Consider the following 12,057-nt stretch of genomic DNA (forward strand, 5'->3'; position numbering starts at 1 on the left):
TTGAGTTGATCTGAAGCCAGCAGCCAGGAGCTTCTTCTGGGTCTCCCACATGGTATAGGCGCCCAAGGACTTGGGCCATCTTCTACTGCTTTCCCAGGCCATAACAGAGAGCTGGATCGGAAGTGGAGCAACCGTGACTCAAACTGGCGTCCATATGGGATGCCGGCACAGCACGCAGCAGCTTTACCCGCTATGCCACAGTGCCAGCCCCCAATAAATAAATCTTAAAAAAAAAAAAAAAAAAAAGTTAAACAGTTAAAATGATACATACCCACCACCTTTCCATGATTTGTATTGCACAACTGCACAAGGTTTATTCCTCAAATGAGGATTTTCCCGCTGTTCCACTTGAACAAAAAAACAGTCCATGTCCACCAGAACCACCACTCGATCTTGTCCAGTAGACATTTTCCTGTAAGACATTATTCATGGACAGTTAGAAAGGTACCTAACCCAAAGTACCTTGGAAAACCATATTTCTGTTCTTTCACGGATGACTGGCATGAGAATAAATTGGTACAAGTTTTGAAAACATCCATCAGCCGGCACGCGGCTCACTAGGCTAATCCTCCACCTTGCGGCACCGGCATACTGGGTTCTAGTCCCGGTCGGGGAGCCGGATTCTGTCCCGGTTGCCCCTCTTCCAGGCCAGCTCTCTGCTGTGGCCAGAGAGTGCAGTGGAGGATGGCCCAGGTGCTTGGGCCCTGCACCCACATGGGAGACCAGGATAAGTACCTGGCTCCTGCCATCGGATCAGCGCGGTGTGCCGGCCGCAGCGCGCCGGCCGCGGCAGCCATTGGAGGGTGAACCAACGGCAAAGGAAGATCTTTCTATCTGTCTGTCTCTCTCACTGTCCACTCTGCCTGTCAAAAAAAAAAAAAAAAAAAGAAAGAAAGAAAACATTCATCTGGAGCTGGCATTGTGTAGCCAGTTAAACCATCTCCTTCAATGCTGGCATCCCATATGGGTGCCTATTGGTGTTCTGGTTGCTCCACTTCTGATCAGCTCCCTGCTAATGGCCTGAGAAAGCAGCAGAGAACGGCCCAAGTGCTTGGGTCCCTGCACCTATGTGGGAGACCTAGATGACGCTCCTGGCTCCTGGCTTTGGCCTGGCTCAACTCCAGCGATTGCAGCCATTTGGGGAGTAAGCTGGTGGATGGAAGATCTGTCTCTCCCTCTTTCTCTGTAACTCTGCTTTTCAAATAAATAAAATAAATGTTTATAAAACAGCAAAACAGTTTTCATTCCCTCAAGAACTATACACTTCGCAAAAGAAAATAAATAGCCAAGGGGTGGGTGTTGTGGCATAGAGAATAAAGCCACTGTCTGGGATACCAGCATCCATATGGGCACTGGTCCGTGTCCTGGCTGCTCCACTTTTGATCCAGCTCCCTAATAGCCTGGGAAAGCAGTGGAAGATGGCCCAAGTGTTTGGGCCCCTGCCACCCACCTGGGAAACCCACAAGAAGCTCCTGGCTTCCATCTGGCCCAGTCATGGCCGTTGAAGCCATATGGGGAGTGAACTAGCAGATGTAAGATCTCTGTCTTTCCCTCTCTTTAAAAAAAAAAAAAAACACACACACACAACCAATATTCTCATGAAATTGAGTTCAACATCACTAGTCATAGGAAATGCAAATTATAACCACAATGCAAAATCACTAGGGAGAAAGTAACAGTTAATACAGTTGATTGACAGCTCTCAAGTGTAAGTTCAGGGAAAAGAAGCAGAAAATGATTTTTAACATCACAGCATTCATGGAGATCTTCTTTGTATTTTGAAATTCTTTTAAAATAACAGTAAACCGCAAAAATAAAAATAGTAGGGTTTCTACATACTCAGTTTCCCCTAATGTTAACATTTATTAGCACAGTTATCAAAATCAAACAGTGAATATTGGTATAATACCAGGGTACTTCAAAAAGTTCGGGGAAAAATGTAATTAAAAGATAATGCACATTTTCTCAGAACTTTTTGAAGACTCCTTTTATTAACTCAACTACATATTTTATTTGGATTTCAGTGATTTTTTTTCCAACTAATGTCCTTTTTCTGATTCCAAACACAATTAAGGATACCACTCTGCTGCTGCCCTAGCTGCTGTAGGTATTTAGAGAGTGAGCAAATGATAGAAAGATCTATCTCTGTCACTCTACCTTTTAAATAAATAAATATTTTTAATTTAAACTTTTCGAAGACTGGCATTATAGTATAGCAAGTAAAGCCACTGCCTAAGACACTGGCATTCCATATTGGCACCAGTTCGAGTCTTGGCTGCTCTACTTCCGATCCAGCTACCTAATAATGGCCTGGGAAAAGCAGCAGAAGATGGCCCAAGTCCTTGTGCCCTGCACCCACGTAGGAGACACGTCTCTCTCTGCTGCTGCTCCTTCTCTCTCTGTGTAACTCTTCCAAATAAATAAATCTTAAAAAAAGAATGTCTCTCTGGGCTGGCACTATAGAGCAGAGGGTTAAGCTGCTGCCTGCAAGGCCAGTATCCCATGTCAGCACTGGTTCAAGTCTCAGATCCGATACTACACCTGGGAAAGCAGTGGAAGATGGCCCAAGTACTTGGGCCCCTCCCTGGCCTTTGTGGCCATTTGGGGGAGTGAACCGGCAGATGTTGGAAGACCTCTCCCTCTCGCTGTCTCTCTTCTCCCTCTCTCTATATAACTTTATCAAATAAATCTTTAAAAAAAAAAAACTCTCAGGCCGGCGCCATGACTCAATAGGCTAATCCTCCGCCTTGGGCACCAGCACACCGGGTTCTAGTCCCGGTCAGGGTGCCGGATTCTGTCCTGGTTGCTCTGCTTCCAGGCCAGCTCTCTGCTGTGGCCCGGGAGTGCAGTGGAGGATGGCCCAAGTGCTTGGGCCCTGCACCCACATGGGAGACCAGAGGAAGCACCTGGCTCCTGGCTTTGGATCGACACGGTGCGCCTGCCTCAGCAGCCATTGGAGGGTGAACCAACAGTAAAGGAAGACCTTTCTCTCTGTCTCTCTTTCTCTCTCATTGTCCACTCTGCCTGTAAAAAAAAATAAAAATAAAAAAATAAAATAAAAACTCTCAATTTGGGCTTATCTGATGTTTTCTCATGAAGAGATGCATCTCTGCCAAGAACAGCAATAGAAGCGATGGGTGCTTCTCAATGTATCATATGGAAGGAAGGGTACATAATATCAGCATCTCATCACTGATTATGTTAACCATGAAAGTTAATATGGTATTGGCCAGGTTTCCCGCTGCAAAGCTACTGTTTTTCTTTTTGTAACTAATACACATCTTGGGAAAGGATACCTTGAGAATATGCAAATATCCTGTTTCTCTTCAAATTTTGAATCACTAGGCAGCCAACCGTGGAACCTGCCCGTGACAACTGCGTTGTAGTGTTCTCACAGTGATTTCATGCCCATTCATGTAAACCAGAACACGAAAGACACACACCAAGGTATGACCAGTAGACTGGGAGAACAAACTCTACCTGCATCAGAATGGATGCTAATTCCATCACTCACACCGTCGGTAATCTGGAAGAAGGAATATAAGGCAGTGGCTCCTAAACTTGGCTGGAGATGGGAACTAGCTTTAAACAGCATCGATATCTGGCTTCCACCACCAGACATCCTAATGTAACTGGTGCTGAGTGTGACCTGGGCATTATGATTTCTAAAAGGTGCCTGAGCAACTTCAATCAGCAGCAGAGTTTGGGAACCACTGACCTACAGTTAATGAGATATTTATGGCAACATCAGTAATTTACGATTTAAATACAAGAAACACAGGTTATACAGTTGAGTGAGCACCCAACTGTATTCTAAAAAAAGTTTTTCAAAAATCAACATTCACCTTGCAAAAACTCTCCTGCAACTACATAACCAGCAAAACAGTGGAGAAAAAAAAAAGAAGAACATCAGAATAGTCAAGGCATTAACTTCTTAAAAATTCCAATTGACAATCCACTTAAAACAGGCAGAACGTGATAATTTAACCTATAACACGGCTGAAATCCCTTTATCTTAGAGGGACTTTTCTATTGTATTGGAACAGATAAAGCCAGAAAATAGTAAACCAGCATTGCCACAAAAAACACGAAGTAAGAACCGTATTAGATAATAAGCAGTGATTTTAGGTCCACCAAACATTTAACTGAGGCCATAATCACAAAGCCAGATATGCCGACTTCAAGAGACAACGAAGCGGCTAAGGTTTCCAGTTTACGTAATGACCGGAGAAAGCAACAGCTTTATAAAACATGGAAAATGAAACACACTTCCTGCCCAAACCCTGCGTTCGGAAAACGACCACACGACTTTGAAGTCTCATCTGCAGCAGTTGGTAAAGTATCAAAACTGCACAAATCTTCAACCACTGCAGTTCTATTCATCTTTAAATATCTTGATTTATCCCAACTCCCACAAAGCACGTTTGGTGCCAGACAGACAACAGCACATTCCAGTTAAAATAAGTACAAGCGAAGAGGGCGGCTTACGAGCAACCGGGGAAAAACAGCATTATCTTATGGGACAACACCAGTCATTAGCTCCTCGTTTCACGTCCCGTCGGCTCGCCACTCACTGCTATATCATAAAACCAACAGCTAAGACAAGATGCAAACCCTGAACGCTACTCAGCGGTCTAAATTTTCTTACCGAGGACACCGGGCTCCGCGCCCACTCGAAGGGAAACGAAGGGATCCTGGGTATCTTGTCGCCTTTCTGGGAGCGGGCCAATGAGTCTCCGGAGAGATTTATTCCCTGTGACGACAGAGAAACAGAGCAGGAGTGGCAAAGCAACCTTTCTGGGCAAACCGGCCGCTCTGCCCGAGTAGGACGGGCCAAGCGCTAAGCGCTCAGCAGCGAGCCCTCTCGACTGAGGTCGGACAGCGCGCGCGCCGCGGAGGGCCGTTGACGCGCCTGCGCGGTGCAGCCCTTCCGCCTCCCGCTCCGCCCACCCAGTAGCAACCGTCATAAGGGAGCCGCCACTTCCGTGGGCGCGTGCGCAGTGGAGGGTCGGGCGCGTGCGCAGCGCCGGGTCTTTCCCGGCTGGAGCATTCTGCTGCTCACGCTCCTCCTCCCACCTCCCGTCCCCCGCCCCCAGCCCGCCGCGGCCCGGTACCAACGTGTGGCCTCGCTGAGGGAGCCGTCGGTACCTCGTGCTCCCGGGACGGCCGTAGTGCGCGGTCGCGGCGCGTGGCACGAGCCATGGCGATGGATCAAGTGAACGCGCTGTGCGAGGAGCTGGTGAAAGCGGTGACGGTCATGATGGACCCCAGCTCCACCCAGCGTTACCGGCTGGAAGCACTCAAGGTAGCTGGGGTCCTGGCGCCCCGTACCCGCTCTGAGACCCTCCCCGAGCCGCGGCAGCCCCAGCACCGCCCCTCACCCGGGCCGCCTCCTGCCCACGCGGCCCCTGGACCTGGCTGCCCCGGGCCCGCGTTCCTTTCCCTGGCGGCCTCTTCCCAGCCCCCGCCTCCTCCGCTCGCCGCGCCTGCCCTGCGCCCGGCACGCGCCGGGGGGTCCCGAGCTGCCCCTTGCTTCTCAGCGCCCCTCCTCCCTGTCCCTTCCAGCCCGCTGCCCCACTTCGGTCGGCTCTCGTGGCGCCCTGATCCCTTGGCATCCGGCTGCTCTGGTTCGCGTCCCCCAAGCCCCCCGGCCTCTAGCGCACGTGCAGATCCCGCACCCAGCCCCGGCTTCATTCCGTGTTGGCCGCCCTCGCCCTCGGCGTTTCCCTGCCGACCCTCGCTCCCCAGGCCATCCCAGCCGACCTCCAGCCTCCCTGGAGCGCCTTTCCTTAGGTCCCTACCGCCTCGCGCTCCCATGTGTGTTTTGGACATTCCTGGATTAACCCCCCCCCCCCTTCACGCACACGCACACACACACACCGCCCCGGGGATATTCTTAAGCTCTTTCGCGCAAAGCTGAACTTCTACCGCTTAGTTTGCATCTTCACATGGGCGCTTTGGGTTTCCTGAAAGTAGTTTTCTTGACTCCACCATGCTTGGCTCTGGGGACTGAGTCAGCGTTGCAGTTTGGGGATACATCGGGGATGTGAATACTAGATGAGCAGTATCCCCCTGTCAGACAGTCTAGGTGCGTGGTAGGAAGTGGCCCTTGAAGAGAGGCTATTTGTGCTGGACATAACTTGAGTGCTGTAAGTTCATAAAGCAGAGTGAGTGCTGCTTGAGGGAAACTTTAGAGAGATGTGTGCCACAGGGTTTAGAATCAAACCGTTGGGTTCTGTTTGTGTTTCCTTTGTGAAATATTTCAAGTGGACACAAAAGTGGAGAGTCCTGCAGTACTTCTGGATACACCTGTCACCTAAACCCAGCTGTGATAAGTCCCTAGGAAGGACTTATCATTTCACTCCCAAGATAGTTCAGGTCTATGTTGTGAAACAATTTTTTACTCCTTTAAGTCCAATTATTTTCCATTAGTGTGGCCACCACTGTTGACCATAGCCTGGGAAACATGGAATGACAACAGTGGAAGAAGCATTTATCAGTTCTTTATTCGTATAATATGCATCTAGGTTTTGCAACTTAATGTAGCCCAGGTTGGAGTTTCTCAGCATGAAGTGTTTTTAGTCTCCACCCTCACTTAGCTCCCAAAGGAGACACTAACTTTCCTTCTTTCAGTTTTGTGAAGAATTTAAAGAAAAGTGCCCAATCTGTGTTCCCTGTGGCTTGAGATTGGCTGAGAAAACACAAATTGCCATCGTCAGACATTTTGGCCTTCAGATCCTGGAACACGTTGTCAAGTAAGGAGCTTACCTCTGAAATCTGTGAGGAGCAAATCGTGTTTTTCTTATATAACCTATAGAGGTGCTTTTTAGGTGAGTAGGAAGAAGCAGTCCCCAGGACGTTGCCAGGACCTCCGGGAAGCTTCATGCAGGACTTAATCTTTCCCTTCCCTTTCTTTATCCACATAGAGTGCGTAGTACGTGTGACGCATTCAGCAAAGACTGGTTCACAGTTGCTGGTCGTTTGTCCAGCGTTTAGAGCTCCTACCGTGCACCAGCAGATCTCTGTCCTCTTTTTTTTAATGCAGCATATAGGTGAATGAATCTCCGATTGGGCAGTGTGTTCCCCTCTGCCCTTTTTATCTTCTCTGAATGGTGCATCCAAAGCAAGATATTGAGAGAGTGACCGAAATCCCAGCCTAATTTGAGTCTCCTGCCCTCAACATTTATCAGAAGAGTCAGCTTTTAAGACTTAAGTCACATCTTTTCTAGAATTATGTTCTAACTTTGTAAGCCAGCACAGAAAAAGGAGTTCGTAGTACGAGAGCTTGCAGTTTCTGAAAAGCAGCTACGCTGTTGAGTTGTCCTGGACGTGTCTTCGCTGTTGGTCCATCAGTGAAATCATGGGGGAAGCTGGTTTGTGGCACAAGTCCTGTGCAGAGTCCAGTTGATGAACACTGCTTGTATAAAACCAATAATTTTTCTATAGTAAATATTTTGGTTCAATGTGGATGATTTAGTCCATTCTCTGAAGAGTATAAAATCAAAAAGTATGATTTCCTAATGAAATCTCCAGCATAATCTAATGCGGGAATCAAAGCTATTCTCTTGTGAAGAAAAGACTTCTAACATGATTCTATTGGTTTTGTTCCTTTTCATGGGCAGGTTTCGGTGGAACAGTATGTCTCGATTGGAGAAGGTCTATCTGAAGAACAGTGTCATGGAGCTTATTGCAAATGTAAGGAATGGGTGGTTGGAAGACTTGTGTTTCCAAGGCAGTTTAGATGAGGCCTGACTTCTTCAATGTAGCATTTGTGTAAAAATTCACTCCTCCATAAATCAGACAGTATTCTTTCTATCCTGTTTACTGTTGCTTGCAAGGTAAAAACAGCAGCCCTCACAAGAAGTCATAATTCATCACATTTCTCATACTAGGTTTAATTAATCACTCTTATGTGTCAACTTCTATTTTTTACATTGTAAAGAGAGAGCAAAGGAGATTTAATATGCTCATATTCAACAAATGAACAAATAAGATTCTTAGATTTAAATTGATTGAAACACTGGTCTACTTTGCTTGTTTCTCTCTCTCTCTCTCTTTTTTTTTTTTTTTTTTAAGATTTATTTATTTATTTGAAAGAGTTACACAGAGAGAAAAGGAGAGGCATAGAGAGAGGTCTTCCATCTGCTGGTTCACTCCCCAGTTGTCCAGAGCTGGGCCAATCTGAAGCCAAGAGCTTCTTCCAGGTCTCCCATGTGGGTGCAGGGGCCCGAGGACTTGGGGCCATCTTCTGCTTTCCCAGGCCATAGCAGAGAGCTGGATCGGAAGTGGAACAGCCGGGACTTGAACTGGTGCTCATATGGGATGCCAGCACTGCAGGCGACGGCTTTACCTGCTGTGCCACAGTGCCGGCCCAGAATATGATTTTAAACATTTTAAATCCACAGTCTTTTTTTCTTTTGCAATGGATATGAAAGGTGGAACTCCTGTCCTTCTTAACCCCCAAATCTAGTGCCTTTAACAGGAGAACAAATTCCCCACAAAATTAATTAACTTACCTAACTAGGATGTCTATTTTGCTAGTTCTGGGGAGACTAGAAGTCATACTTCATTAGTGTTGATCAGACTTGAGAAGAAGACATATCCAGAAATAGTTTTTCTAAATCTTCCAGTAGGAAAATAGCTGCTCCTCCATGGCTTTCTATTTCATTAGCTTCACTGTACTTTTTATTTCTATCCTTTTTTACTCTAGCCCTCAAAGGAAATAAAAAATCAATGTGAGCATCTCTTCAGTTTATAAAGAACAGTTGTATTGGGGCAGGAGTTGTGGCACAGTGAATGAGCCACTGTTTGGGATGCTTGTATCCCATATCAGAGTGCCTGGGTTCAAGTCCCACCCCTACTTCCCATCTGGTTTCCTGCTAATGCACACCCTAGGGGACAGCAGGTGATGGCTCAAGCACTTGGGTCACTGCCACCCATATGGAAGACCTAAGTGGAGTTCCTGGCTTTGGCCTGACCCAGCACTGGCTGTTGTTCTCTGTCTTTCTCTGTTGCTGTGCTTTTCAGATGAATTAATTTTGGAAAAAGCAATAAAATAAAAAGAACAGTAATGTTTTTCTAGCTCTCTTTGAGGCAGTCATTTATTAGCTGGTGTAACCCGCACTTAGGTTGTAAGTGGGCAGAATGATTACTGAGAATGCAGGACAGATGACTCAGACATGAAGAACAGGTTGGTTGGTTCGGTTTAGTTTAAAAGCAGGCGTATGGATGAGTTTTGAACACTTTTTACCACCCGTATTTTTCCTTTGCAGACCTTTTAATCTCGTTCTTTTTCAGGGAACGTTGAACATCTTGGAAGAAGAGAACCATATTAAAGATGTTCTGTCTCGAATTGTAGTGGAGATGATCAAGCGGGAGTGGCCACAGCACTGGCCTGACATGCTGATGGAGCTGGACACCCTCTCCAAGCAGGGGGTATGAATCCAGTGTGCCTGCTCTTAGGGTGACTTCAGGGTCTGTCTGTTGTTGGCGATGGTGGTGGTTTTATCAACGGAAAATAGCCTTTGGTCGTGCTTGTAATGACAAAAGACGTTTGGCTTTGGTTTAACTAGCTTACTTCTGTTGATATAGGAAACACAGACAGAATTAGTGATGTTCATCCTTCTGCGACTGGCAGAGGACGTCGTGACCTTTCAGACACTTCCCCCTCAGAGGAGAAGGGACATCCAGCAAACATTAACCCAGAACATGGAAAGGATCTTCAGTTTTCTACTTAACACACTTCAAGAGAATGTAAACAAGTACCGGCAAGTGGTAAGGGATTTCCCAGTCCACAAAGTCCTCCTTTCTAACAAGGGTGTTTTGGGTTTTGGTTTTAGTTAAAATGCTCTTCTAGCAAGGACGAGAGTGTCTAATTCAACAAAAGACAAGACTGTTTTATAAGCATGACAGGAAAAGATAGAGCTAATTTTCTAGGAAATTCAGTTCAATGAATTTCTGTGTCTACTCGAAAAAAAAATCCATTATAGTAAGAAAATTCTTAGAATCAGAGTGAAGGTTAGTACTTTATATTTGAAAGCCTAGATGTCTCGCAGGTCATGGTGGTGTTAGTGTGGTATCCTGTTCAGTCCTGATCCCTTTTATGGTGGACCAACTGCCAAATGTATTCATCTTCACTACACGTGCCCTTGTATTTTATTCTTCCTGAGGATTTTTCTTCTGCAGAAAAGAGTAAGACAGACACTGTCTTTCTGAAGAGGGAGTTGGAATGTTGATCTAATAAAATGGTTCTTGATGGGGGTGATGTTTACCCACCGAGGGACATTTGACCAATGTCTGCAAACGTTTTGGTTGTTACAGGTGGGAAGTAGGTGGTGCTGCTGCTGACTTCTGGTGTATAGAGGCAGGGATGGTTCTTCAAGGACAGCCCTCCACAACAAAGACTTTCCCAGTCCAAAATGTGAACCATACCAAGGCCGAAAAATCCTGATCGAGAATTCTTTTAGAACTTCTTTCATAAAGCGGGATTAATTAAAACAGGGTCTTAGGCCCTGACAGCTATATTGGGTCTATTTTTAGAGAAGCACTAGCTACTAGTGGAAATGAGAAGGTTTTAGGGGCTGTTAGGGTGGGGAGAAACTGACAGTGGAATCTAATATACACTATACTCCTTTGCACTGTATGTGTTATTCAGCTCTCAAAGCAACATTAAGTTCAGACAGTAATCATTTTAAGGTTCTCTTCCAATAAGTTGTTGTGGTGGAATCTACATCCCATTCTTTTCACTCTAACGGATTCTTTCCCAAAGTGTCTCCCCAAAAATTGTTCAAAAGAAGGCAAAAAAACTGTTTGTGTTTAAAAATCTGTGTGTACTGAGAGTTAGGGGATATTCTTTTCATTGTCTCTAGGAAAGTTAACTTCTAGAAGAAGTAAAACAATTGTTATATAGCAAGGACTTGCCCATCTTTTATAAGATGAGTCAACATTTTAGGGGCCTCAGCATGTGGTAATAGTGGGTAAAGCTGCCTGCTGCAACACAAGCATCTCACAGGCACCAGTTTGAGTCCCAGCTGTTCCACTTCCGACCCTACTCCCTGCTAGTGGCCTGAGAAAAGTAGTGGAAGATGGCCTGAGTGTTTGGGCCCGTGCCACCTGTCTTCAGCCTGGCTGTTGCAGCCATCTGGGAAGTGAACTAGCCGATGAAAAATCTGTCTCTCTCTCTTTCTCTAACTCTTTCAAATAAATAAATGGATCTTAATAAATAATAAATAAAAACTGCTTGGGGGAAATGGGCAGAAGTTCAGGTGTGTTTTATCCCTATGATGAGTTATTAGGTTATAAGATACAGACCATTTTTCCTGAAACACGTAATTTTGTAGTGTAAGAAATCACATTAGGACAGTAATGGTGGCTCTGAATAAATGCAAAAGTACTTCAGAAAGTTTGTGGAAAATGAATTAAAAAATTTATTTTGGTGTGAAAATTGTTGAAACTCATGCATACAAGGAGTCTTCAAAAAGTTCATGGAAAATACATATTATGAAGAAACTATGCATTTTTTTTGTAAAGATTATATTTTTTATTTGAAAGAGTTACAGAGAGGTAGTGACAGAGGTCTTCCATCTGCTGGTTCACTCCCCAGATGGCCACAATGGTCGGAGCTGTGCTGATCCGAAGCTAGGAGCCAGGAGTGTCTTCTGGGTCTCCCACGTGGGTGCAGGGCCCAAGGATTTGGGTCATCTTCTACTGCTTTCCTAGGCCATAGCAGAGAGCTGGATTGGAAGAGGAGCAACCAGGACTAGAACTGGCGGCCATATAGGATGCTGGTGCTTCAGGCCAGGGCTTTAACATGCGTGCCACAGAGCCGGCCCCCTATGCGTGGGTTTTAAAAATTTTGTGCACCAAAGTAATCTTTTAATTCCATTTTTTATTTACTTTTTGAATATCTTCATTTTAGTGTTTTTATTAGGGATGAATTCTTTTGCTCGGAAGGTGAGCATTTCACAGGAAAAAAGGTATTTTGATTCTGCAGGATGGTGGTATCTTTAACTGCTGTCTGCATACCATGACTTGGAAATTGTGAATAGTTAGATGGCT

At 45.6% G+C, this 12,057-nt stretch overlaps 2 protein-coding genes across 5 annotated transcripts in view; one reads left to right on the top strand and one right to left on the bottom strand.

Moving 5' to 3' along the window:
- POLH (DNA polymerase eta) overlaps positions 1 to 4,932 on the bottom strand; it is a 39,699-nt gene extending 34,767 nt beyond the window's left edge. Inside the window, exons 1-2 of one of the 2 annotated variants that reach the window (XM_002714695.5) lie at positions 4,649 to 4,932; positions 272 to 412 (exon numbers count right to left, since the gene is read on the bottom strand). In XM_002714695.5, the coding sequence (XP_002714741.1) occupies positions 272 to 408 (137 nt within the window). In that variant the 5' untranslated portion in view covers positions 409 to 412; positions 4,649 to 4,932. The remainder of the gene's footprint in view (positions 1 to 271; positions 413 to 4,648) is intronic. The other variant, XM_008262963.4, reaches the window with a different exon arrangement.
- A 60-nt stretch (positions 4,933 to 4,992) lies between these two features.
- XPO5 (exportin 5) overlaps positions 4,993 to 12,057 on the top strand; it is a 49,668-nt gene continuing 42,603 nt past the window's right edge. For all 3 annotated transcript variants that reach the window (XM_070074065.1, XM_051854690.2, XM_070074066.1), the window contains exons 1-5: positions 4,993 to 5,305; positions 6,634 to 6,755; positions 7,623 to 7,695; positions 9,298 to 9,435; positions 9,592 to 9,774. In XM_070074065.1, the coding sequence (XP_069930166.1) occupies positions 5,201 to 5,305; positions 6,634 to 6,755; positions 7,623 to 7,695; positions 9,298 to 9,435; positions 9,592 to 9,774 (621 nt within the window). In that variant the 5' untranslated portion in view covers positions 4,993 to 5,200. The remainder of the gene's footprint in view (positions 5,306 to 6,633; positions 6,756 to 7,622; positions 7,696 to 9,297; positions 9,436 to 9,591; positions 9,775 to 12,057) is intronic.

The sequence above is a fragment of the Oryctolagus cuniculus genome, chromosome 5 (assembly GCF_964237555.1).
Source record: "Oryctolagus cuniculus chromosome 5, mOryCun1.1, whole genome shotgun sequence".
Lineage (NCBI taxonomy): Eukaryota > Metazoa > Chordata > Mammalia > Lagomorpha > Leporidae > Oryctolagus > Oryctolagus cuniculus.